General features: G+C 41.9%; 1 protein-coding gene across 2 annotated transcripts; it reads right to left on the reverse strand.

Annotated features, from left to right (window-relative positions):
• Nucleotides 1-930: 930 nt before the first annotated feature.
• mst1rb (macrophage stimulating 1 receptor b) lies at nucleotides 931-27,053 on the reverse strand. Of its 2 annotated transcripts, none has more exons than XM_080891942.1 (21): nucleotides 26,701-27,053; nucleotides 22,913-24,217; nucleotides 13,708-13,884; nucleotides 13,500-13,622; nucleotides 12,423-12,593; nucleotides 12,159-12,319; nucleotides 11,734-11,869; nucleotides 11,506-11,642; nucleotides 11,085-11,264; nucleotides 10,823-10,922; nucleotides 9,380-9,598; nucleotides 9,136-9,282; nucleotides 6,772-6,925; nucleotides 6,507-6,596; nucleotides 6,164-6,376; nucleotides 5,987-6,067; nucleotides 5,613-5,794; nucleotides 5,369-5,478; nucleotides 5,095-5,260; nucleotides 4,807-4,943; nucleotides 931-3,657 (listed from the first exon to the last, which is right to left on the reverse strand). In XM_080891942.1, the coding sequence occupies exons 2-21, from the start codon at nucleotides 24,116-24,118 to the stop codon at nucleotides 3,426-3,428; spliced, it is 4,122 nt and encodes a 1,373-aa protein (XP_080748068.1). In that variant the 5' UTR covers nucleotides 24,119-24,217; nucleotides 26,701-27,053; the 3' UTR covers nucleotides 931-3,425. The 2 variants fall into 2 exon arrangements, with proteins under 2 accessions (XP_080748068.1, XP_080748067.1); XM_080891941.1 differs by having other exon boundaries at nucleotides 6,164-6,379.
• Between the last annotated feature and the right edge of the window lie 57 nt (nucleotides 27,054-27,110).

Genomic DNA, 27,110 nt, shown 5'->3' on the forward strand with positions numbered 1-27,110 from the left:
GCCAAGACAAAACAAGAGGGAAGTAGAGACGGAGGGAAACAGAGGATCATCGCTATCTTGATTTTTCACCACTGTGGATTTTGTGCATTCTGCAGTGCAAAATGTGGCTTTGCAAACACACACACACACTAAGCACACGCACACACTCACACTTTGACAACATAAGCTGGGCTCGCGCTCTCCATCTATATCAAAGGCCCCACCATGCGGGGATTGACTTTTGTTCTTGGCAGCATGAAAATAGGGAAAACTTTATGATGTCTGTTTCCCTCTGGTTTTATTTGGCTCCAGCTCTGTTGTGGGGAGAGTGTGCTTGTTGTGTGTGTCGCCTGTTTCCAGCCCAGGGAGTTGCTACTGTATGCTGGTGAGACACTTGTTTGGTTTATTCGGGAGACTGACAGATGTCTCGGTTGGCTGTTTCTTCAGCTCATTTAATTGAAAATGCAGTCATTTGCTCCAGCCAAATGTTTATGGGAAGAACAAGTGAAGGAAGAAGAGAAGGGGAAAAATATTTTTGGTCTGTTGTAGCAGGTCTGTTGTCAGTTTTTACAATTTTATGTGGCATCTTTGTGAGGATCGGCTGGAGGTGGGAGCTGTTTGGTCAGTCGTGCTGTTTTGCAGCCCCAAAAATAATGAAACCACTAAATATATCTGGATCCACTGACAGGGAAGAAGCAAATCAGTGCCAGTGAGTATGACTTCTAAAAGAATACTGACCCCTAGTGGAGAACTGCAACAAGTGACTCATTCAGTATCAGAGGAATGGTACACAGAAAAAAAAGAAGAAAGAAAAAATGATTGAGTGGCGTGCAAAAGGCAGCTTGCACAAATATTTACTCATAACCACAGGATGAGAACACAGCTATAAACAAATAAATACTTAATTACACTATCTCATGCACACATCTAGTTAGAAATGGGGTGATGTCAGAGTTGTGGTCGATGTTGAAACTTTAAAGTTTGATACAAAATATGCAGAGGAATCATTATACAGCAAAATAATTAAAAGCAACACTGCTGGATATGAGTTACTCTGCTACCCTTTTAGCCCCAAACTGTGTTTTTTATTTAAAGAATCCCTGGACCGGAAGAGCTTTACTTCGTCCAACCTGGCAAAGCTGTTTTGTGTAATTTGTAGCAAGCTAGCTAACATTAAGGCTAACTTAATGACTCTGTAATAAATTAGCTGCTAAAGGACAAACAGTTATGGTTGAAGACAGTGCACTCTCTGTCAGTTATAAGGTTTTGTGGAACAGAACTTGCCGGTAGGTCTTAGAATTAGGTAAATACGACCACAGGTGAACAAGTTTATTAAGATTATGACGTCATTATTCATTAAAAACCAAGCCAAAATATATAAGCAGTGTGTGAAAAAGTAATTACACCCTGTAATTCAGTAGCTTGTAGAGTCATTTTTAGCAACAATAGCCTGAATTGTTTTTGATTTGATGCTGCATCAGTCTCTCACATCATTGTGGAGAGATTTTTGGCCTCTGTTCTTCACAATGCTACTTTAGTTCATTCATTCATGCACACCTCTCTTTAGTCACCACCATAACATTACAATCCGAAGTCTGGACTCGAACACCTCGATGATTCTTTTCTTTTTCACACATTCTGTTGCAGATTTGCTGCATGAACCGGTTTGGGCCAAGCTTTAGCTCTCACACAGATGACCTCACATTTGACTCTACAATACTTTGGTCTACAGAGGAGTTTGTATTCACCTCAATGACTCCAAGGTGTCCACGTCCAGTGACTGTAAAACAAACCCAAATCAGAATCGGAATCAATTCACAAAACTTTATTTAGCCCACAATAGGCAAATCAATTCAACAGTCCAACATTAGAACAGTAAGCAGTGAATAAAAAATAAAAAAACAAATAATCACCCTTCCACCACTGTGCTTGACAGTTGGTATGATGTGTTTGTGCTGATATGCTGCGTTTGGTGTTTGTCAAACATGCTGCAATGCATCATGGCCACACATGTCCACTTTGTCTCATCTAAATCTAAATCTAAAGGACTTTGTTCCAGAAGTCTTGTGGTTTGTTCAGATACAACTTTGCAAACCCAAGCCACGCTGTCATGCTCTTTTTAGAGAGAGGAGCTTTTCTCTTGGCAACCCTTAAACAAGCCACACTCGGTCCTTCTTTTTCTAAATGTACTGACATGAACTTTAATATTTAACATGATAACTGAGGCCTGTAGCTTTCAACTTTACAATTGGGGTGAATTTGATGGGACATCCACTCCTGGGCTGATTGGCAGCTGTCTTAAATGCTTTTCGCTTGTAATGATCTTTCTGACTGTAGAATTATATTTATCTTATAATGATCTTATAACCCTTCCCAGACTGATGGACATCAACATCTTTCTTTCGCATTGGGGTAACAAACGCCTGAATGCGTGAGACCGGCATATTGCCAAAACTTTAGTTTTATTGAGGCGCTCACACTTGCTGATGATCAGTTAATAAAGTGCTTTTATTTAACAGCACCTGGCTGCTGTTTACCCTCTAAATTTCTATGGAAATAGTCAGGGTGTACTTAGTTTTTCACCAACTGCTTCTGCATTTTGGCTTAATTTTGTTAAATAAATAAAGACATGAGATAATATGTCATGTTTTATACTTAATCTGAGACTGGATTTATTTAATTTCAGGACCAGCTGAAGACCAGATTATTTTTATTATGTCCTGATATGTAAAATTGTAGAATCCAAAATGAGTGTACTTTGTTTTTTTTGATGACTGTATTACAATAAAAACATTTTGTTTCTTTGGTTTACTAACCAGCTAGTACGACAAAACTAGCTGGTTAATAGCTGGTTACTACAGTCTAACATATTGTCGGTTACCAGTTTATTTATTGGAAATAAATAAACTTAAGATAAAGCAGTTTTAAGGTTTGAATTTTACTGGTGGTATCTAACATGATGAAGTATGCTTTATTATTTGGATCCATTTGTGGAGGAAGAACATGTGCATCTGCAAAAGCTCTGCGCAGCACCAATCCAGAACTAATGCAGTACCAGCCCCTTAATCCACTGTCAGAAATAAGCACTTGAGCTCCCCTCTCATCAATGCCTCGCTCACCAAAAAGCACACTTTTCTTCTTCAGCGCCCAGCATCTGTGAGCTGTAGTGCCTGCACTTCTGTAGGTGTTCGTAATTTGAAGGTACTTTTTACTTACCTAACGCACTACGATGAAGAATATCTTGCTATCTCTGTCTTTCTTTTTCCTTTGGTTCACAAACCTAAAGCCCACAGTTGGGCCTTCTCACTTTTTCCATTCTGATTCAAATCCACTGAGGTAAAAAACACTGGTGTGATGAGACAGAAGTTTGTTTTTTTTCCTTTTTTGTGCGCCTGCTATTAGCACCAGAACCAGTTTAAAGTAGGGGGTAAGTAGGGGGAGGTGAATCAAGAAGACATTGAGCTCGAGTCTTCAACGTCTGTGGAGTCATACTCATCAGCGGATTCAGTCAGGGCAGGATAGGGATGAGGCTGGTCAAGGTTGACGTAGGTGACATTCAGACTGATGTAGTGCTCTCCTTCCAGGCCAGACAGTATGGTGGAGACAGCTGACACCAGTGTAGCAAAGCTGGGCCTCAACTCTGGATCCGGGTCCCAGCACTGGAGCATAATGCTATACCTGGGGAAAAAATACAGGCACAATTAATATACTGTATAAGGAATTAGACATTTTCACGTAAAATTTACGAGGCCCTGAAATTTTACAGACTTACAGCAGACTCACACAGAAACACTGTGTATGTGTTAATAGCTGCAGCTGGTTAATCCTCTCCTGATGACAACATGGCATGTAGGAACGATTTTGATTGGCATGCGTGTCATACACTTGTTTTATTGAACCAGGGTTTACAGGGCCGTGAAGCACAACAATTTGAGAAGATGGCATATATTTGTATGCTGAGAGTTGGATAATGAGACAGATAGCTCTCCTGTGTCTGAACACTAAGCATATATCTGTACCCGGCAGCTCATTAGCACAAAGACTAGAGCGAGTGAAACAGCTTGCCAGGCTGTGTACAGCTGTAAGACAATCCAGCGCCTAGGAAGCTCACATAGGCAACCAGATGAGATCCCAGGAGGTTCATGGTTCAAGCTGGCAAAGAATATTTTGAAAATATTTAATTAATGACATGTAAATTTTGTTACATTTGGGTCAAGCCAGATTAGGTTTGTTTCACCATTCCCAGAATTTAGCTTCTTAAAGTGAATGGACCACCAAGAAAGTGATTATATAATTAAAAAGCATTGTTCCTCTGATTCGCTCTGATCTAGGTGGTCCAGGTCCCTTCCATGAGACCTCAGACCACGTTGAATGTGTTGCCAGGCCTCAGTGGACACGGGGCATGCATGGTTACTCTTTAGTTGTTGAGCAAGAGATCGCCATCTAAGCAGTTTATCATTAAAAGGCAAAAGTACGGTCACACTAGAGTGTGTTGGGGGGGGGTTGTCAGTTGTGTGTAAGTGTATCTGCGTGAGTGCGAAACACATAAACATTAACTCCAAGACAGTGTTGCATAACCATGTTAAAATACAAAGTAGTGGAGAATTTACAGGTATCACTCCACTCGAACATCTTGTCATTATTATCTGGACTTTGAGTCATGTTTTTTTTTTTTGTTCTCTTTTACCCTGCAGCTGTTAATTTGTACCAGAACTACTTAAGCATTGGTAGGATCCACATCAACACTTACACAGTGTATTTTTGCAATAACTTTTGGAGTGAATCAGAAATTTGGGGCCATAAAATGACTTCATTCTTACTACTTACAAAGGGTCAGGGCAGTACTGTGGCTGAGGAAGCCTCCTGCCCTTCAGTAAATAGTGCGTTATATCGTATGGGTCCACCTCTGGGTAGGGGCTGGCTCCTCTGGTCAGCATTTCCCACATCAGAACACCAAAGGACCACTGTATCCAAAGACACAAAAAATATACATCAAGTGTCAGCAAATGTGCATAAAACACTCAAATGCAACGTTTTAATGCAAACAGTGTAATGGAAATCAAATCAAATACATTTTAAATGCAACTTTACTGCAGTAAATCTTTATGTGCGTACCACGTCTGACTTGGAGGTAAATTTTTGTGTTTGCAGACTCTCGATGGCCATCCACTTGACAGGCAGTTTAGCCTTCCTGTGGTCCTGAACACTGTAATATTCCTTATCGAAAACATCTCTGGCCATGCCAAAGTCCGCCACCTTCACCGTGTACGACTCATCCAGCCTGAAGAAAGGAAAAGCCAACTGAAGGATTCTCTCGAAACCAAATGCTTTAAGTCTAACAGAGACACTGAAACATTTGCTAAATTCTCTGCATGTCTTGGAAACTCACATGCAGTTGCGTGCAGCGAGATCTCTGTGCACAAACTTCTTCTGGGCCAAATACTCCATCCCCTTGGCAACTTGCAGCCCAAAGCCAATCAGATCCTTTACAGTGGGGTTCTAAAGAAATCCATGAACACACAACAAGACACACCTCATTAAACAAAAGGAAATGATAGTTCATTAGGTATTTAACAGATAGTCCCTCATAAACGAGGTGATGAATTTCCAATATTTTAATATAGTTATCACACCCTCTTCTCGCAGCGTATGAAATGCCGCAAGTCCCCGTGTTTCATGTATGGCAGAACCACAAGAGGGAGCCCTTCCTGTGGCAGGAGGATGCCCAACAGAGAAAGCACGTTGCTGTGATGGAAGCCCTTCATTATGATGCCTTCCTTCAGAAACTGCTCCACCTCTTCCACATCTGTTATTCCTGATGACACACACATGTAAAGATTCTTTTCTGATGGCCTCTGAGAAGACAGTGGAATTACAGAGAGAACCTCTTCTGAAAGGTACTCATAGGACATCACAGATACTCTTAGCACTTTGTTCCACAGCAGAGACACTCGGGTTCTTTCGTAAAACATATAAATCAAACCTCAAGAAGCAGAAATTACTCAACTATTCAAAGACTTGACAGCACAGTGGATTTCTCTGTTGTTGGAGTCTGTGAAGTAGCCGTGATAGACGGTTCCAAAATGACCTGCAACAAAAATGAGACATAATTACAGAGTTGCTTCAAAATATTATATAATGCTTGGCTTCCATAGCAAGTTTTTTCACGTGCACAAGTCCTTACCTTTTCCGATAATCCGATGTTTCTGGACAACAAGCATCTCGGCAGGAATGAGAACATCTTTCACCTCTTCCAGCAGCTCTGGCCTAAAACTGGTGATAGGGATCTTTTCTGTAGGAAGGAGGGGAGTGAGGGTCGGATCTATGCGACCTCCAGCATAGGTCAGGCTGGGGAATGCTACCGGCCCCACCAAGGGGGTGGGAGGACTTAGCGATACTACTAGTAAAAGTTCACAGAGAAAGAAAAAGAGAGGCATGAAGTTATTAAGTTTATGAAGGTGTCTTTGTCAAAGGAAAATCAGCAATAATTAGAGTAAAGAATATTATATATGTGCTTAGATAGCCACCTCTTCTGTAGTCTCCAACAGGTGACATCTCCACATTATTTGTACCACAGCGGTTGGCGCTGTGGGTTAAACGTGACTCTACCATGGAGGCTGAAAAACATTTCACAATAATGTTCAATCATCAACCCTAACAGTGGAACATTTACATCCTATACAAAACCTGAGATGTTCTACTTGAAAGACTTTAGTAATTCATCACACTGACACCCACTAGCAGTTGTATAAACATGACTCGTCAAGGTCCACACATGAAAGCGGCGCTAACCTTTCTTCTTCTTCCTTAAGTGTTTCATGACAACAAAGGCCAGCACCGCCCCGGCAACCAGAGCTGCCAGGATCCCCAAAACGATCCCCACCATGTAATGGTTGCTGACCCTCACCACTGTGCCAACGTTGTGAACCTGTCCGTTGATGGAGATCTAAGAAAATAAAGTCCATAAATCACAAGTTTAGTATTTCTGTAGATCTGGAGCAAACCATTCATTTATGTAAAAGTTTTTGCCTGTCATGGTCCTGGGCCATGTTGGCCCAGTGTTCTTAGTTTTCTTGTATGTTTGTATTTTGTTCCCTATTTAGGCCATGTTTCCTGAGTTGCCCTGTTGTGTTGTTCCCTAAGTGTTTTCCCTTCGTGGCTTTTACCCCCTGTGTGCCCCTCTGTGTATCTGTGAGCCCTCGTCTCTCCTTATGTTTTATTCCATGTTTCCCCTGCCCGTTATGTCTAAGTTCTCCCCGTGCTCTCTCTCTCCCCCCTGTGTGCCCTCTGTGTATTTATGAGCCCTCGTCTCCCTTTGTGGTTGTTCCATGTTTCCCCAGCCCGTTATGTCTGTGTTTTCCCCGTGCTCTCTCTCCTCCTGTCTGAACCTCTGTGTACTTCCTGTTTGACTCTGCCCGTCTCCCGTCAGTGTTATGTTCACCCCGCCCTGTCTCGTTATGGTTATCTGTGTCAGCTGTGTTCCCCGTGTGTTCCCACTTTCCTCGTTAACCCTCTGTGTATTTCTGTCTGCGTCTCCCTCTGTTCGGCGTCGCGTTCTCCCTCATTGTTGTGTGGATTCCCTGTGTCTCCCTACGAGTGTTAGTTTATTGATTCCCAGTTTAGTTGAGTTCTGTATTTCCTATGTTCTGCCTGTCAGCAATAAAGCTGCTTTTGAGTTCATCCCGGTGTTTGTGAATCTTGCGATTGGGTCCTCCTCCCGCCTGCCACACAGCCGATCCATGACATTGCCACATATGCTCGAACCAATGTTAGTTAGTAAAAATCTAATTTTGTATGAGCTCAGCTGTAAAAAAAAAAAAAAAAATTAATAATAATATTAATTTGTACATTAAATGTTGATTTTATGGTGGATGGCTCAACACTTTAAACAAACAGCATGCATCTCTAATAGATCCATAATTTTTCTATAGTATTCTGTTTATACATTAAAGAGTATCTGCATGCCTGGTGGACAGCAAGGAGGAGGACGCTACTTGGAGATATGGACGCTACTTTTATTTTTAAGAGTCAAAGTGCATCCAAGACAGAAACAGCTGCTGACACAAATACTGCTAACGCTACATCAGCTCAGTACAAGCATCTGCACTCACAGCATGCTAACACAAAGGTATCAAAGACCCCTAAGTGACATCAATATTGAGTGCACACAACCCAGCAGCCAAAGCCTTCTGCAGGTAACAGTAGCTGTGATGAGCATTCAGACATGTAGCATTGTAACTTCTCTTTTATACCTGCACGTGTTTCTGCAGGAGAATCACTCCGATGATCACTTTTAACTTGCCTTGCTTTGTGTAGTGGTCTTTGTTCATGCTTAAAAAAGAAAGCCATCGTGTATGTCGTCATTAAAGTACTGATTTGTGTCAGCGTGTGGAATGCAGCCGAAGGTTAACACTGTTAACCGGTATTTATGTGGCAATGCATTTTAGGTCATGTTACATGAAAGTAACGAGTAGTGTAAGAAATTACTTTCCACGGGGAGTAATTAAATCACGTACTGCATTAGTTTTAAGAAAAGAAGCGAGTAATGTGTGATGCATGAGTTTTTGTTTAGTATTGACCCCAACACTGTATACGACACATTAGTGCAAATTTAAAATGCTGACATTCCAATCCATTGCCTACTTACAGAAAGATAAGTAATATATTACAGTCAACATATTATTTTAATATTAAACTTAGGTTAAATGCTAATAAGCTAAAACTAGCTTATTTTGGACAGTCACTTAATATTTAGTAAGCTAAAAATAGGGTTAGCTTATTCTGAACTTGCAAATTTAGCATGTTCAGGGAATCATGAAATATCACAACTCATTATTCCATGTTGTTAATTTTTGTAATTTCTTTCATTTGAATGTCATAAAAAGCACAGAAACTGGTCTTTTATATAGATATGGGGTCAGAACCCATAGTTAGAATGCCGGAATCAGTATGGTGGAGATGGGATCTGTGTTCATATAAAAAATATTGAATTTATCCAACAGTTACTTGTCTATCCTATCTTGTAGGTACACGAGACAGGACAGACAACTTAGTGACGTACAGTAATGGTTACTAATCAGTGGCACAGACAGTAAAACCTAGGACCCCAAGTTCCATATTGAATCACGTTAATCAATTTATAACCATCTGACCGACCTTCACTGGTAGTCCCTCACTAGGAATGGTCATGTTTTTGGGGATCCTGCAGGTTATCTCATTATCCAGGACTTTAGCACCACAATCAACACCTGCCACCGTCATAATGATGGTCATGCAGGAGCTCACCAGGTTCAGCTTTTGGTGCTAAGAACAGGATCAAAACGTGTGATATTTAAAATTTCCAATATATTCCACACATTTGAATTGATTTAAGTAAGAATGAAGTAACACAACAGCTTACATGTAGTGACACTTCATCAAACCCAGGGTACAAATTTAGAACATGTCCTTCTGTTTCAAAAGGTATGGGCTCGCCGTAGGGGTGATAGGAGAACTCTTTGCTCCACAGGCTTGATGCTCCATCCATATCAAAAGATAGCGATCCTTCCACAGTTTCATCCCTGTGGAAAACAGGGGTCATGCATTCCATCCGTGTGGGTAAAGACTTGCCGAGGCACTCCTGAAACAAAACAGTGTAATAAAATTTTAATGCTTGTTCTATACAGTAAAATATAAGCACATCACCCAGAGAAGCAATAGAGAAACTCTATAATTTAATACACAGCTCAAAAAAATACTAAAAACATATCAGATCTCAAAGGGAGAAAAATCATGTTGGATATTTATAATGACATGGACTGGGTAATGTGTTAGGAATGAAAGGATGTCGCAGCATTTTGTGGGCATAAAAATTATCAGAGTTAAAATACAGAGAGTTGAATTCAAAGATACTCTGAAAAAATGATGCAGCAGAATAGTCCTTTTTGCAAAAGAAATGTCATTGCAGCAACTCAAAATGTTCCTCAGTTGTTTGCGTGGCCCCCACATGCTTTTACGCATGCCTGATAATGTTGTGGAATACTCCTCGGTATCCGGGGGGTATCTCTTTCCAGATCTAGATGAAGCCTGTACAGCCTGAAGTGCAACCTGGTGGCTCTGGATGGACTTGAAATATAATTTCCCGGAGGTGTCCTATTGGGTTTAAGTATGGGCGAGCATGGGGACCAGTTGGTGTCAGTTCCTTCATCCTTTGGAACTGCGTGACCTGGAAACCTTCACTGACTGACCGCTAAACCAGCCATGCTAAACTATGTTACAGGCAGGATTACTTTCTCCAGACCCTTTCATGTTGGTTACATGTTCTCATGTGCTCATGGTGCCGCAGTTCAGCAGTGTCAGGCAGTGAGCACAGAGCACACTGAGGATGTCGGGCCTCGTCAGTCTGTTTCTGAACACCAGTGTCCTGCTGGAGGTCATTTTGTAGTTTTGGCAGATCTCATCCTGTTCCTCCTTGCACAAAGGAGTAGACACTTGTCCTGCTGATTGGTTAAGGCCCTGTCCAAGTCTTCTGGAGAAACTGTCTGGGTCCTGGAATCTCCTCCATGCTCTTGAGACTATGGTAGGAAATACAGCAAATGTATGTGCCGTCCTGTAGGAGTTGGACTACCTGGGCAACCTCTGTAGGGTGCAGGGATCACCTCATTCTACTAGTAGTGACACTGAGCCTACCCAAATGGAAAACAAGTTAAAAAAAAAAAAAACAGTAAGAAAACATGAGAAGGGAAAAATATCAGTGGCCTCCAGCTGTAAAACCATTCCCGTTTTGAATGTTGCCTCATTGGTGCACCTGTTGTTAATTTTTTTGAGCACTGTATATTTACAATGATCGATGATGGAACTGTACCGTTGACACAGATTTCAGGTGGCTCTCATTGGGTTTAAAGCGGATGATTGTGCGGTAAACAGAATCCAGGTTCTCCCCTTCAATGACAATCTTTGAACCTCTGCAACAAAAAGACGTTTAAATTCCATTTTTTAATGAATCTGCCATCTCAGAAAAATGAATAATACACAAAAGTGAAGTGCAAATGCAAAATGGTCCAATCATGCCCTCAAAGTATGTACACACAGCAGCTGTTTTTGTGCTGAGGTTTCTGTGGCATTACCTGTCAAAGCTACAGTCAGGCCGGACGTCTGTTATCTTTGGGTTTTCCTTGTAGTAAAACACCTTTGTTGTGAGAACAGGAGACTTGTCAATGAACACACTCAGAGGAACATCTCTCACCTCTGAGATTTCTTTGGACAAACAAATGATGGAAGACACGTTGCCTTTAGGCGCTGTGACCCTGCAGAGAGACAAAGCTATGTGTGAGTGACACGTCACAACAGACAAACTGGAGCAAATCGAAAGGCTTCATGCTCTAAAATATATTTGTGTAATCATCAAGAACTGGAGCAAAAAATAGTTCACTTGTGAGTCTTTTAACACTTTTCCAAACCAAGACAACTTTACAAGCTCTAAGACAAACACTTGAGAAACCGAGTAAGTGATTGTGCTACAAAGCACGTAAGGTTTTGTATTTGTACCTTTTTATGTCGCAGGCCACATCGTTAAGAGTGACTCTCCTGGTCTTTCCAGCGTCCAAGTGAGGCCCACTCACTGTGATGAGTGTGCCCCCAACACGAGGGCCATAGTTGGGCTGGATTTCTGTGATGTTGGGAACCTGAAGAAGTCAGTTTATTTTGATTTTGTGGTAAAGCAAACCCTCTTCATAGACAAGGAAAAAAGAACTGCAAGATATTAACAAAGGTTACCACAAATGTGAATCCTGGCATTTCTGCCTTCCCTTCAATAGAGTAGCGTCCCTCCACTTTGCCCTCATGCACTTCCACTGTAATGTTGACTGGTTTGAACAGCTCAGTGGCCCCAGAGCGAATCTTACACACCAAGCTGAGTATCAGAAGAAAACACTTGCATTAGACATGTCCAACAAAACTACTAACAATTTAATTTCATGGTGAACTGTCTGACTACAACAGGAAACAAAATTACCTTCGGTGACTTATTTTTGCTGTTTGCAAAGACCGTTATAGAATAATGAGCAAGCATTAATATAAATAGGGCATATCACAGTGCAGCAAAGATATAAAAAAAAAAACTACTGATGGATTTGCTGATAATGGTTATAACACAAAAACCTTGTCCTTGGAACCAAAACAAGCCTTGCAAAGTTACTCACTACGTGTTGTTGCTTTTGGCTGGAATCACAGTGCAGGACGTCTGTCCCAGTCGGATCTGGTGGGTTCTGGAGGTGATAGCAGGCCTCAAAGGCGACTGGAACTCCCACCCAGTCAGCGTTAGCTCTGTTTGACCATCAGGGGGAGCAGTCCGTGGAAAGAACTGTGTTAATAAAAGACAATTATAGTTCACCATTGAAAATGAATGCTGTCATAAGTTGTAGATTTCAGATTCAGAGATTGTGGATTATTAGACTAAATCTCACTCCGGAGATCCCAGGTGGGCAGGACTCGTTTCTCCAGCGATTGTGGCACTCGCTCTCCCACGAGCACACTCCAGAGCACCAGCCACAGCCCATGAATTTTGGGGCAGTCAGGCACATGGCACAAGTCAGGAAGTGTTGACAGCCTGGTCCTCTTTGGGGCACCTGGATCATCTAAAACAGAATAATAACCGTTTTCATCTCACACACTTATTGCTAGGGGGGAAAAAACTCTCCATTTTATTTTTCATATAATGAAACCTATAAGCAGCATAAGAAATGTTCTTTTCAAAACCAAGTATTGATTTCTCACATTAAATATGAAAAGTATTCTGCCTGACATGTTTGTCTGCATTATACCTTGTTTCTTGTATTTAAATACCTGAGTAGATCATCCCTTTCATAGTGTTAGGAGGACACATGTAAAAATCTTAAATGCAGGATTTAAACAAGATGTAAGTGATAATGTAAATGACATAGGTGTGCATAAAATAATGTTTAATCTTCAGTTTTTACACTGGCACTTTGGACACTGCTTGTTTCATAAAACTACTGTAGAATCATTTTATTTGCTCCTTAATAACTGATCCTGTTCATGGAGAGAGACGTGTAAGCTGATACTTGGTCTCATTCAGCAATAGTCTGTTTAAGAGGTCAGCTGGACAGCTCCTAGTGCTGAAACGAGTCTTATCTAGTGTCATCAAAATATTACAAACATGTTCAGAGGAGCGTCATTTTCTAAGGTCACGTGACCAGTTTGATTTAATGATTCGGTTTAAGGCTCTGACAGTCATTTCAAGTTCTTCAATTTTCTAATTACCCACTAATTGATTCTCATGGTCACAAGGGTAACACCATTTAAAAAGTGAAAGACATTCGCTGGCCCTAAGGCAAGAGAACACCCGGGCAGGTGCTCTAGATTGTCACAAAAAGACTGCTAAAATTACCCAGCTCTTTTGTAACTGTGATGTGACCAGATCTCCGTGTCTTTCAATAGTGAGAGCACGATTTACCCACAGAGTCTGCTAAGCTTGGACTGGTATAAGATTGGTATACTGTGCAAAGGGACCGCAGCTGTACCTTGTCTCCAACCACAAAGAGAAGATATTCTGAAGAATGCACAGCAGCAATGGAGGAGACCCTCTGGTTTTCTACCAAGGAGTAATTGGCAAAGATGACAGGGCTGGATCTTGTCAGCACAAGCTGCCAACACAAAATGAAGGGTTGATCATTAGTAGAGGAGCAAGTAAATAAAGACAAATGCTAAAGATGATAAATTATGCTATACCTGAAGCAGGCGTCCGGTCGAGGTACCAATGTGGGCCACGGTCTTGTTCTCTATAGTTGTGACGAGGAGAGATGTGAGCAGGACGTTTGTCATCTTCCTGTTGAACAGGTCCACTCTGTAGTAGGGCTTTGACACCATGGTAGGATGGTCTCTGCATGTGGCATTGTTCTCCATGCTCTAGTACAAAGGTCGTAGACAGCAGAGGGCACAGACAACAGGAAATGGTGAGAGAAAAAGCAGTTCAAGTGCAAGCTGCAGCGAGGCAGTATTGCACAATATGTGGCAACAGGGTATCAACAGGTTGTTTGTCCTTTATGCTGGAAAAAGAGAGTATGATCTTGTGCAGTGTTGTGCTGTCAATGTGTTTCAGGCTATAGACATAAAAAATTGTTTATACTGAGCATTAAAATGATCACTTATTCTTGATATATCATATTACGTTGTGTTCAGCAGCTGATCAGCAGTCATTTAGGTTTAACTGTAGAAGAAGTTTAGTAAGTATACCCTGAGGTGTCTGTGAAGGTTCTCAGTCATCCAGGTCATCGTAGTCAAAGGAGCTTGCAAAGAAAAGCGTCTGGACTTCTTTAAGTTACTTGAAGACGTTTCACCTCTCATCCGAGAAGCTTCTTCAGTTCTAAGGTCAAATGGTGGAGAGTCCCAGATATAAACCTAGTGGGAGTAACCCCCCACAGAGGGACAACAGGACCCCCTGATGATCCTCTAATCGCCTGAGCCAAGGTGTGAAACTGGGTGTGGGTCCCAATCAGCCAGAGTTTCGGGTGAGCTCATTGTGAAACCTGGCCCCACCTTATCAAGCGAATTCCTGAGATCAGATGGCCCAGGATGTGAGTGGGCGTTAAGGCGTCTGGGAAGAGATCTCAAAACTGGATTATAGATGGCAGAGAGTTGGTGTCGTAAACCCCCGCCTCTGTTCAAAGATGGTCGCTCACAGTGGACATAGATGGCTTCTTTCACTCCTCTTTCAAACCATCTGTCCTCTCTGTCCAAAATGTGAACTTTGGCATCCTCGAAAGAGTGTCCTTTATCCTTAAGATGCAGATGGACTGCTGAGTCTTGTCCTGTGGAGGTGGCTCTTCTGTGTTGTGCCATGCGCTTGTGAAGTGGCTGTTTGGTCTCTCCAATGTAGAGGTCTGAGCATTCCTCGCTGCACTGTACAGCATACCACATTGTTAAGTCTGTGTTTTGGCGTTTTGTCTTTCGGGTGAACCAGTTTTTGTCTGAGCGTGTTGCTGGGTCTGAAATGCACCGGGATGTCATGCTTGGAGAAAACTCTCCTGAGTTTTTCTGATACACCGGCTACATAGGGGATGACAATGTTGTTGCGTCTGTCTTTCTTATCCTCCATTCAGGAGGAGGAGTGTGTGTTTTTGGAAGCAAGGTGTGAAATTTCCTGCGTTGTCTTCTAGTTCACCAGGGAAGACACCAAGGACAACTGTTTGCCTTTCCTGGACTGCGCTGTGCACATTGAGGAGAACGGCAACCTCAACATCGAAGTTTACCGGAAGCCCACACACACGGACCAGTACCTCCTTTTTGACTCCCATCACCCTCTGGAACACAAACTTGGAGTAATTAGGACCCTACACCACCGGGCAGAACATGTTCCCTCTAAGCCTGAAGGAAAAAAGAAGGAACACACACATGTAAAGGAAGCACTCAAAACGTGCGGCTATCCTAAATGGGCGTTCTTAAAGTCAGCAAAGAGGCACAGAAAAGAAGACCAGACACCAGCGAGGGAGGATAAGAAGGACAGACGCAACAACATTGTCATCCCCTATGTAGCCGGTGTATCAGAAAAACTCAGGAGAGTTTTCTCCAAGCATGACATCCTGGTGCATTTCAGACCCAGCAACACGCTCAGACAAAAACTGATTCACCCGAAAGACAAAACACCAAAACACAAACTTAACAATGTGGTGTATGCTGTACAGTGCAGCAAGGAATGCTCAGACCTCTACATTGGAGAGACCAAACAGCCACTTCACAAGCACATGGCACAACACAGAAGAGCCACCTCCACAGGACAAGACTCAGCAGTCCATCTGCATCTTAAGGATAAAGGACACTCTTTCGAGGATGCCAAAGTTCACATTTTGGACAGAGAGGACAGATGGTTTGAAAGAGGAGTGAAAGAAGCCATCTATGTCCACTGTGAGCGACCATCTTTGAACAGAGGCGGGGGTTTACGACACCAACTCTCTGCCATCTATAATCCAGTTTTGAGATCCCTTCCCAGACGCCTTAACGCCCACTCACATCCTGGGCCATCTGACCTCAGGAATTCGCATGATAAGGTGGGGCCAGGTTTCACAATGAACTCACCCGAAACTCTGGCTGATTGGGACCCACACCCAGTTTCACACCTTGGCTCAGGCGATTAGAGGATCATCAGGGGGTCCTTTTGTCCCTCTGTGGGGGGTTACTCCCACTAAGTTTATATCTGGGACTCTCCACCATTTGACCTTAGAACTGAAGAAGCTTCTCGGATGAGAGGTGAAACGTCTTCAAGTAACTTAAAGAAGTCCAGACGCTTTTCTTTGCAAGCTCCTTTGACTATACCCTGAGGTATATTTTCTAACTCAAATTACTGTATTTGCAGGGATATGTTTAACTTAAAAGGCAGCATGAAACAAATCCATCTCTCTGTACAATTCCTTGATCTAAAAACACAAGTGCACACTGCAGTAATTGTATACCCTTAATATCTGCACATCCTCTATAGAGAAATAACAAAGTCAGTATGATAAGAGGGGTACTTTAACTTGTTCGTTACTGTTCTTACTGTCTTGGGGCAACTTTGACCACATAACGTCCTCTGGGATTAATAAAGTATTTCAATTCTGATTCTTTATGACAACTGAGCAGAGTCTGAGAATGTCTGATCTAATGTATGCTGTGTGATGAAAGTTGGTCCTTGAGAATAAACTATTAAGGGGGGCTTGCATTTGGACAAATCTGTTAAAGTCACTGTTTAATGGGAAATGTAATCAAATCTACACCATCAATCACATATAAAGGTTTTTTGATGTAAACAAGAACACAGCCATTATAGTATGTTAAGGAAGATTTATTAGCTGTCCGACCGCATGGGAGCATTGTTTGTTTTACATGCCTTGAGCAGTTCCATATTATTAGATTGTAATATTTGATCTCTGGAAAATGTACAGTTGTGGTTCGACAGACTGAGCTGCTTTCTTGTGAGATAAGTTGAGCTCGTCACCGGGGTGACAAAGAGAAACAAAGTATCTGGCACACCAGAAGCCCGAGGTGAATCGGTTGTGATAATATGATTATTTAATAATCTAAAGGCCTTTGATAGATGTTTATGCCTTGCATTACTGACAGGAGGATTGCCCTGGAGCTGTAGATACAGAGCAGGGAGCATCACTGTTTGATTTAAGGGAGTATTCTACCAAGGAACAAGAAGCACTATGAGAACACAAACCTCCACCAAGGCAGCTCACTGAGCAGCATTTACTTGTAATGGAATAGTATTGTCTTTCGTGAATATTCATTTTGTTTTCTTTGTTCTATATACTTTAAAAAGTTGTTTTTTTTTTGTATTTTTTATTTAACATTTATTTAACCAGGAAGATCGAATTGAGATTAAAAACCTCTTTTTCAAGGGAGACCTGGCCAAGTTTGTAGTGCAGTAAAAACAAGTGCAAAGTTGGTCCTGTTAAAACCCATTTTAATATACTTGACTTAATTTTAATGACACTTTTTGGGTGTAGAGCACATGTGGCATGCATTTTGTTTTTAGTAAAATTTATTTTTGTCATGGTCTCTGTGTCTTTGTTGAGTTACTCTCGTCAGTACAGCCCCGATAAACCCTGTTTCTCGTGTGACTACAGGGATTATGCTAACCGCAGTTCTCTTGTGCTTAGGTTCTCGGACTTGTCCGTACCCCCGATCTGTTTCCCTGGTGGTGTGGCGTAGAATGGAGTAAGAGTGAGTGTGTAGAAAACAAATACGAGAGGAGCGAGTGAGCGGAGTGTGCTGGATTCAGAAGAGTGCCGAAGACAAACTGGGAAGGAGCGAATGAGCGGAGCGTGTTTTGAACTTTCTCCCCATTTCCCCCTGGACCGCTGCATATCCCTGCCCTGTACACTGTCTATACTTTCACGTGGTGTTTCGTAAATACATTTACGATTGCTATTCTAGTTCAGCTGGTCTGCGCCTGAGTCCAGTTTCGCCTGTGTTACAATTTTAATGTTTTGCAATAAATATCAAGTGAAAAACATGTTTTGATCATAAGTGTTTTCAAAAGAAAAAATGCCAATTCTGGAATATTATGACCTGTTATTATAATTTACATAACATTCATAATAAAATAATGTGATATTTAGAATCCCTATACATCACTGCCTATATGTCGTCAATACAAACAATGTCAGTAAGAATGTCAGTAAGTCATTGAGTTGACCTTGAAGAGCTTAGTGAATGTAGGGAAATTTTTATGGATTGTTAACATGAGCCCACTCTGCACCCCTGCAAAGCTTTAATGGAATTTATTTAAAACCTTCCAAGCTGTCGTGTTTACAGACAGGCTTGAATTTGCCATATTTTTCTAGTCAATGTCCAATCGTAGTGTGAAGTCTCCTCCAGTTAACTGAAGCCTGACATTAGTGGCCTAGTGCCACTGGAGGCCATATATGTCTTTGTGTCACATTTCCTCTGTTTTTTTCCCCTCATCACTGATATACGTTGATCCAAGTTTCATCTGTCCAAAACCTGCTTTTCCAGGAGATACGTGCTGTTTTAGGTATGTGTTAATGTCTGATCTGGCCACTCTGAGACAGATCACTGGTTTAAACCCTGTGGTGAACCTCTGATAATGATATGCTTACCTCCTGGAGTTGTCCTAACTTGAATATTGTGAACAGGTTTTTCTTTACCTTGGAAAGGATTCTGCAGCGATCCACCTCTAATGTCTTCGGTAAACCTTCTGTCTTCGGTAAGGTCCTTTTTATGTGTTATTTTTTTCACCAAATGTGCCACAGTTTCCTTTCCTGCTATCTCTCTGACAGATTTGGTTTGTTTTTGAATCCTAAAAATGACTTGTTTCAGTTGATGAAACAAGTGAAATGTCTTTACCTTGAAGATTAAATTTGTTCACATTCAAATCCCACCCTTAAGTGAACCCATCCAGTTACATTTGAGACCATGCTAATAAGTACCAGTGCAAAGAATGGCAGTAATTTCTATGTGGTTAATCCAATATACTTGTTCAGCTGCTTAGATCAGACCATAATAATCATATAACTATATCTCAATTATGTTGTGATATACAGATAAACTAAAATCGAGTCAGTGTCTAAAAATATATGGACTGTATGTAACCTTAGAGTTTAAGAAAAAAACAAAAACAGCACTGCTATTGCCTGAAGTCATCCACCTCCTAATCCCAGAGGAGTATAAAACAGTGGGTATGAATTGCTTTCCTAAAGCCTAACTCTCCGTTACAGCTACTCTAAATACAAATCATAAATACAAATATAAAACTAATTAAACTGAAAAGCTGTAAAAATAAAAACTGTAAGCCAGAATATTATCAAACATTTTAAGTCTAAAACAATAGTGCATTTGTCATCACAGAAATAGCTTAATAATTCAGTGACATAGTAACAAGCCAAATGAATGAATCATGAATCAATGTTATTGGAATTCCACGTGAAAGACCAATTCAAAGTGGTGTACACGTGAGAAGTGGAACGAAAATCATACATGATTCCAAACATTTTCTACAAATAAATAACTGCAAAGTGGGGTGTGCGTAATTATTCAGCCCCCTTTGGTCTGACTGCAGTCAGTTGCCCATAGACATTGCCTGATGAGTGCTAATGACTAGATAGAGTGCACCTGTGTGTAATCTAATGTCAGTACAAATACAGCTGCTCTGTGACGGCCTCAGAGGTTGTCTAAGCGAATATTGGGAGCAACAACACCATGAAGTCCAAAGAACACACCAGACAGGTCAGGGATAAAGTTATTGAGAAATTTAAAGCAGGCTTAGACTACAAAAAGATTTCCCAAGCCTTGAACATCCCACGGAGCACTGTTCAAATGATTATTCAGAAATGGAAGGAATATGGCACAACTGTAAACCTACCAAGACAAGGCCGTCCATCTAAACTCACAGGCCGAACAAGGAGAGCGCTGATCAGAAATGCAGCCAAGAGGCCCATGGTGACTCTGGACAAGCTGCAGAGATCTACAGCTCAGGTGGGGGAATCTGTCCATAGGACAACTATTAGTCGTGCACTGCACAAAGTTGGTCTTTATAGAAGAATGGCAAGAAGAAAGCCATTGTTAACAGAAAACCATAAGAAGTCCCATTTGCAGTTTGCCACAAGCCATGTGGGGGACACAGCAAACATGTGGAAGAAGGTGCTCTGGTCAGATGAGACCAAAATGGAACTTTTTGGACAAAATGCAAAACGCTATGTGTGGCGGAAAACTAACACTGCACATCACTCTGAACACACCATCCCCACTGTCAGATATGGTGGTGGCAGCAGCATGCTCTGGGGGTGCTTCTCTTCACCAGGGACAGGGAAGCTGGTCAGAGTTGATGGGAAGATGGATGGAGCCAAATACAGGGCAATCTTTGAAGAAAACCTCTTGGAGTCTGCAAAAGACTTGAGACTGGGGCGGAGGTTCACCTTCCAGCAGGACAACGACCCTAAACATAAAGCCAGGGCAGCAATGGAATGGTTTAAAACAAAACATATCCATGTGTTAGAATGGCCCAGTCAAAGTCCAGATCTAAATCCAATCGAGAATCTGTGGCAAGATCTAAAAACTGCTGTTCACAAACGCTGTCCATCTAATCTGACTGAGCTGGAGCTGTTTTGCAAAGAAGAATGGGCAAAGATTTCAGTCTGTAGATGTGCAAAGCTGGTAGAGACAAACCCTAAAAGACTGGCAGCTGTAATTGCAGCAAAAGGTGGTTCCACAAAGTATTGACTCAGGGGGCTGAATAATTACGCACACCCCACTTTGCAGTTATTTATTTGTAAAAAATGTCTGGAATCGTGTATGATTTTCGTTCCACTTCTCACGTGTACACCACTTTGTATCGGTCTTTCACGTGGAATTCCAATAACATTGATTCATGTTTGTGGCTGTAATGTGACAAAATGTGGAAAAGGTCACGGGGGCAGAATACTTTTGCAAGCCACTGTATTAAACACAGATGATGTTTTGGCAGCAGTTTTGGCATATATTGGTCTGCTGTGAAGTGGAAGAACCAAGGTTTCAGTCTATTGGACAGTCCCACTGTCACGTTACTCAATATTCAGACCAGCAGCCAAAAGCAACAACAGAAGATCCATTACAGGAACACTTCATTAGTCCAACCAAAAAGTGTTCCTCCAAAGGCAGAGGAAGGGGCAACATAACTCGAGTTCTGCCAAACTTTATGAAATCACTTTCTCCTGAAGTGCCATCATCTGGGATAACCAGCAGCTGAAATCATACTAATTATACAGCTTTACAATATCACAGCAACATTACAGTAATAGCAACCAGTCCTTGTGGGAATACTCATAGTTTCTCAAACTGGAATTTACTTAAAGTAACTGTGGTATCAGATGTCTTACCACAGCTCCCACTACCCAAAACCTACCCCAAAAGACAAAACTGAATAATTTAACACAAAAAAATATGAGAAATATGCATGGGATCTGGGAATAAACAGGCGTTTTCCCACGAGAAACCAGCAGCAACATATTCTAAGACCTTTAAAATCAGACATCCTAACGCACACACATCGCCTGAAAAGGCCACTGACTAAAGTCACACAAAAAGGGAACGGGGCAAACCTTTCCAGTCCCTTCTTGAGAGCATTCAGCCTATAGAAAAAAAAAACTGACCCTCACTCCCACTTGGCTGCCATCCAGGTCCTTCTGGATAATGATGAGTGTAGTAAGACTTTTTCCATATTTATTAGCGATCCAAAAAGCTTTCTGCATCCCTGTTTTCTCTGACTTAACAGTGGCTGCCAACTGACTGCCGATGCAAAAGCTTCTCACATTCCTAATATGACTAAAATGGAAACCTTAATATTGCTTCACAGAAACCACAAAATTTTCCTTTTCATTGGTGTCTCATCTAGAGGAGGTGATACATGATGAATAAAGGATCATTTCTGGCTAAAGAGGAAAATAGATTCAACTGAATGACCATAAAAATTCATACAAAAAGGGTGAATACAATAGACTGTATATAAAAGATGGTCATACCACCCAGACCTCTCCCATTGGTTTTGTACTGTGTGTAATGAAGCCAGAAGTAGCCAGACGTAGGAAAAGCTGGCCAAATATGCCGAGAATCCCAGCTGTGCACAAAACAGCCAAGCAATGATGCATTCAAGAACAACCAGATGCTCTGAAATTTCCAGTGTTTGTTTTCCTAGCTGCACTGTCTCTAAATATCTCTCAAAACCATCTCAAAAAATGTGCTCCATTGACGAGTGTCTGATGTAAAAGCTGCAAATAAACCCCAAATCTTCATCCAGCAAACCTCTCGCCTTTGAGTGGAAAATCCCTGCTCCATATAAGATGCGTGTGACCTAGCCAGAAACCCAGGGAGATTTGCCTCGTCAGTGACGCTTTGGTGACAACACTGTGTGGTTGTGTCTGATCAACATTTTCTTGTAAACCTAGTGAAGGTTTTGTCAGAAATCTCATTGTTTACAGATGTGGTATAAGTGTGTATTTATCTAAGTTTTATTTGTCACTAAACCACAATGATTCAAAGACATCTTCATGACATCTTCAAGTTAAATATTCATAGAAAAGATGGAAGGAGGAACTATCAGTTCTGGCCAAAACCATTTTTGGTACCAGGCTGTAAAGGGGCTTTTTAATTTAGGGTTTAACATGGGAGTCTTTTAGGGATTGATTCACTTTTGGAGCCTGCCACTACAAGACAAACAGTTTTTGGCTTCCTGTGATGGATTCATTTTCAGCACCAAGGCTGGATGAAGATGAGAGACATATTGTGCAAGAGTTTTATCGAGCCACCTTTGTTAGTCCATAAATTATCCAAGTTCAGATAATTTTCTGCTCATCTTATCGCGACATACTTTCCTTTTTGCCAGCTCAGACCAAGCAACTGTAGCATTTAGAAGAAGAAGTAGCATTTTCATAGTTGTGTATTTGCAGACTGATGCGCTCACCTCATGTGGACAGCTCTCACAGGGTTGGAAATGGCAGAGCCCTCTACAGAGCTGCTCAGGTCCAGACTCACAGCAGTCATCCACCCCATCAGCAATTGCCTTGTTCACATTGTCCATGGGGAAGGCGCACAGGGCAGAGTCATGCTCTGTGACTCCGTTGTCGTCGGTGACAGCAAAAACACCATACAGGATGTCATCCTCCTCCTCCGCTCCTAACTCCTCTGCCAGCTCCCTGCCTGCTTTGCCAAAATGGGCTGCTTGGACCACGTTGTACACAATATCCTTATAAGGTTCACTGGCTACGTTCCTCCTCCTGCGCTTTGGTTCAAAGCGACACTCCAAGATCAACTCGCGATACCGCTTCATTTCCCATTCGTTCCTCGGGAGACGTCCCAGACGAGTCTGAAAAGGCGACGATTCCTGATCCGGGCTCTCTCTCTGGACTGAAAGGAAGTACACAAACTCCTGAGTGAAGAAGCTGTAGACATATTCAATATGGTATGTCTTTCGCAGGCTGGGAAGGACAGTCAGACCACGCACATCACTGAAGAAACCATCTTCTGTGGCCAGTGGTCGACGAACTGATAAAGACTTCCTGCCGTAACGCTGAGTGACACTGTCATTAACACTGGCCGCGACAAAAAAATAGACAGTCTGACCCTCCTCCACCATTGTGACTTTCGTACCAAGAGGGCTAGCCACACAGTCAGGACAGTTAGCAGCAGAGTTTGAGCCCTTTCTGAACAAACACTTTGAAAGAGAGGGTGGCTCTCCATTTGGGTTCAGCTGGTGGAAATAGCATACGCCGTACTGAGAACTTCCACAAGAATATAAATACATAAAGAGTGTATCCAACAGCAACACCTGATTGTCTGTGTCCTCTGGAAAGTTGTGATTCTTGTCAATCTCACACAAATTGCATATGTGACACTCTGAGCCCCCCACTGGCCCAGTGCGGAGCTCCCACACCTTCTCCAGGCTTCTGTTGACAGCTTCGATCACATTCTTAGAGGCCACGTACACTTCTTGGTAAAATGAGTTGTTGACTATGTTTTGGATGGGACCCCCAGCTTGGAAGAAAGGCATTGTGTACACAACAGAGAAGTTGACAGAGCTGGGGGCCAATGACGCACAGTTGGCCAGGGCAAAGGCCAGCACAGTCTGGAACCAGACGCATGCCCACCACTGTCCGGCCCAGTGGACCATCTCCAGTCCGGGTTCCAGGGGCCCAAAGGCACAGGCGATGTGTCGCTACCTCCAGGTCTGCTGCTGAGTCAAAACCATCCTTAAACCACCCAGTGACACCTGATAAAACAAAAAGAGTAAAATAACTCATTAAACTGATAAGAAATCATGAGCTGCAACTCAAGAATGACTAAAGCTTTGATATTTCCTTGCTTGAGAGTTAAATAACAAAGATGCCATTTTAATGAGTTAGATGATCCAGGAAAGCTTTGCATAAAGATGTGAAAGTGAAAAGGGGATCTTGGCTGACTTGACTGCTTTCTCCTGCTTTAAGCTAAATGTCCTCTAGGACCAACATTATACTGAACGGACATGTATAAGTATTAGACAGATCTTCTCATCTAGCTCAGGCCAAGAAATCAAGTGAGCATATAACTAGCAGTACTTACATTACCTTCATTCAAGGCTTTTAAATGCATATCGCCTATTTCTTATCTAAGGTTCCTTTGGCAGGAATGGATTTTGTTTAAAGAACCACCTTTTGAACAAACAAAGAGCCACAATCCCGTTTGTATGAAGAGGTAAAAGCTGACAGAAGTGAGATGTGTCTGAAAGCTGTTTACTAAAACTGCTGTAAGACCATAAAATGATAAGCAGTAGCCTGTTGTTTCATGTTGTCATGATAAATTATGCCTCCTATGGGATTTGCTACTAATGAAAGTGAAAATCAATATAACAGTATTTTATTATGTTTTGCGTGGAACCCTAAAAGACCCGAGGTAACAATCATGATCACCATCTTGTCTGGTCCTGATAATAAAAGCACATGTGGTCATAAAAATAAAAGCTTTCTCTGACTCACCACAGACACTGACAGGAAATGTTTAGATCATCAGACACAGAGTTGTGGTGGTAGAAGATGTGGATGTAACTATTTTTACTGGGGCTTTGTACATAAGCCATTCATATCTGTCTGGTCATGTTTACTCTGGTTAATCACAGGCAGAGTTTTTCAAATGAATCATCTTCTTTTATGCAAGGGAGTTGGTGGTAACAAGCCAAGATAATGACTTTTGCTCAACATGAACCAACCAAATTTAGCAAATCTACATTTTTCCATTGCTCATCCAGCCCAAGCTCTACGTAGCATCCGAGCCCTGTCTTCATCGTGAACATACATAAGTGGGTGGATCATTAACTGGACATACGCCATGACTGTTTTCTGGCCTGGCCTCTCAATTATTCATTCCTGTTACAACCACTACGTGCCTTTCAGGGGGAAAAGATGGCCACGGACTGATGGTCGTCAGACGTTGTGTAGCCTTTAAAACTACCAGGTGAGGGCAAAACTGCTCTTCGGCTCGTGTCAGAGAATTTAATCCATTTTGAACATTATATTTAACAGCGTCAGAAACGGCAGTGTGAGCCAACTGATTTTAAGCACAAAGCACTTGTTTTTGCTAAAAGCAGTCGTATGGAAAAGTTCAGAGTCTCAGGTCTTTGCATCAATAATTCATTGAACCCCGCTGATGCTGTTGTTACATTTTAACATTTGCAGCTCCTTGTAAAGCTGAGGTTAAGGTCTGGGGACATGAGTACACATAGTAATGGCACTGATTGACTTTCTCCGGGTTCATGGTTAATAAAGCAAACGGCTGAAACAGAGTTTCCATTCACTTTGCTATTTTCAGGCCAATCAAGGCTTCATCAGTGAACCGGCATGAGTTGCCAGTAAAGCACCTTGCTCACTGGCACTTCGGCGTCCTAATCAAGAGTAGAAGATCGAAGACCTCTCTTAGAATAATCAATGCACAGATATCCAGGGGGATTTGCAGAGTTGAGCTGCTGTTCAAACAATCAATAGTGAACACATATTGAACCTGAAGGACTCATTGACTGAGAAGAAGGAAATAAATTCCAAGGCAATACAGACTCACTAGAAATATCCAGTTTAAGGAGAAACTGCGTCTGCATTTCTTTGTTTTGAAAATATCTTTATTTCTACTGTGTGATTTTATACAAAACAAGTGAGATTAGAAATCAGTCCAATTATGAGTATCTTAACACAGAACAGCATAATTTCTTTTCGCCCTGTGCTCATCTGCCCTCTTCAGTTGATCGCTTGTATTTATGGGTTTGTTGTTGTTGTTGGGTTGGTGAAGTTTCTCCTTTTACTTTGTCTCCATATTCGGTTACAATCTGCGTTTACTTCTTTGAATCACTCCAGTGTAACAGAGTGCACACTGGCTCCAGTCCACAGGTTAAAGATGTTATTTTCATTCCAAAACCCGAGTTTAGATAACGCAACACTGAGTTTATATTTCACAACCCCCACAATAAATATTAATCGCAAATAGCTTGCTTTTTATAAACAATTATAAATGGATGACACCGGAAACCCTTCCTTGCATTATAAGTGCTGTGAGAGATAATATAAAGAATGCCGGTGCTGTAAGTCAAACTTTGGATCATAAACACAAGCTATTCTTTTTAAAGTCCTCTTCTAGCATTGCCTGTGCTCTGAAGGCTAGTTGGTTTCTGTTTTGTATCTAAACATCAGAGCAGACGCTGCTGAAGGAAAGAAGGAAAGCTGAAAAGCTTACCTGTGCAGGTCAGTCACAGTCTTGAGGGAAGCAGCCACTGCCAGCTCTGCGCCTACTGTAAAACAGCGCGCGGGGGAAGGCGGGTTTTTCCTCAGGTAGAGTTAATATCACACGATTAGCTTAACACACAAACATATATATATATATATATTTTTTTTTTTTAATATAAGCCCTTCTGTATTCGTTAGCGCCCGCTTCGTATTTAACTTTAACTCCCGGTTTGAATCGGTCCTCTGTACCTCAGCTGTGTCCTCGCTCCTCCCCTCACAGCTCCACACTGACACACACCAGCAGCACGAACAGAAGCCAATTAGCCCAGCGTCTATAGGTGGCCTCAGTCACTTTTTAATGCCATAAACGTTTCCTCCTTATCCCCCCCCCCCACCACCACCACTGCCCTGCCTGTTTCA

Source organism: Rhamphochromis sp. 'chilingali' (assembly GCF_963969265.1).
Source record: "Rhamphochromis sp. 'chilingali' genome assembly, chromosome: 9".
In the NCBI taxonomy this organism is placed as follows: domain Eukaryota; kingdom Metazoa; phylum Chordata; class Actinopteri; order Cichliformes; family Cichlidae; genus Rhamphochromis; species Rhamphochromis sp. 'chilingali'.

Coding starts and splice junctions, on each gene's coding strand:
- mst1rb (XM_080891941.1), bottom strand. CDS start 24,118: ATGGTCCACTGGGCCGGACAGTGGTGGGCATGCGTCTGGTTCCAGACT. Junction 6,380..6,506: donor TGTTGGAGACTACAGAAGAG/GTGGCTATCTAA, acceptor AACTTTTACTAG/TAGTATCGCTAAGTCCTCCC. Junction 4,944..5,094: donor TTACCTCCAAGTCAGACGTG/GTACGCACATAA, acceptor CTTTGGATACAG/TGGTCCTTTGGTGTTCTGAT.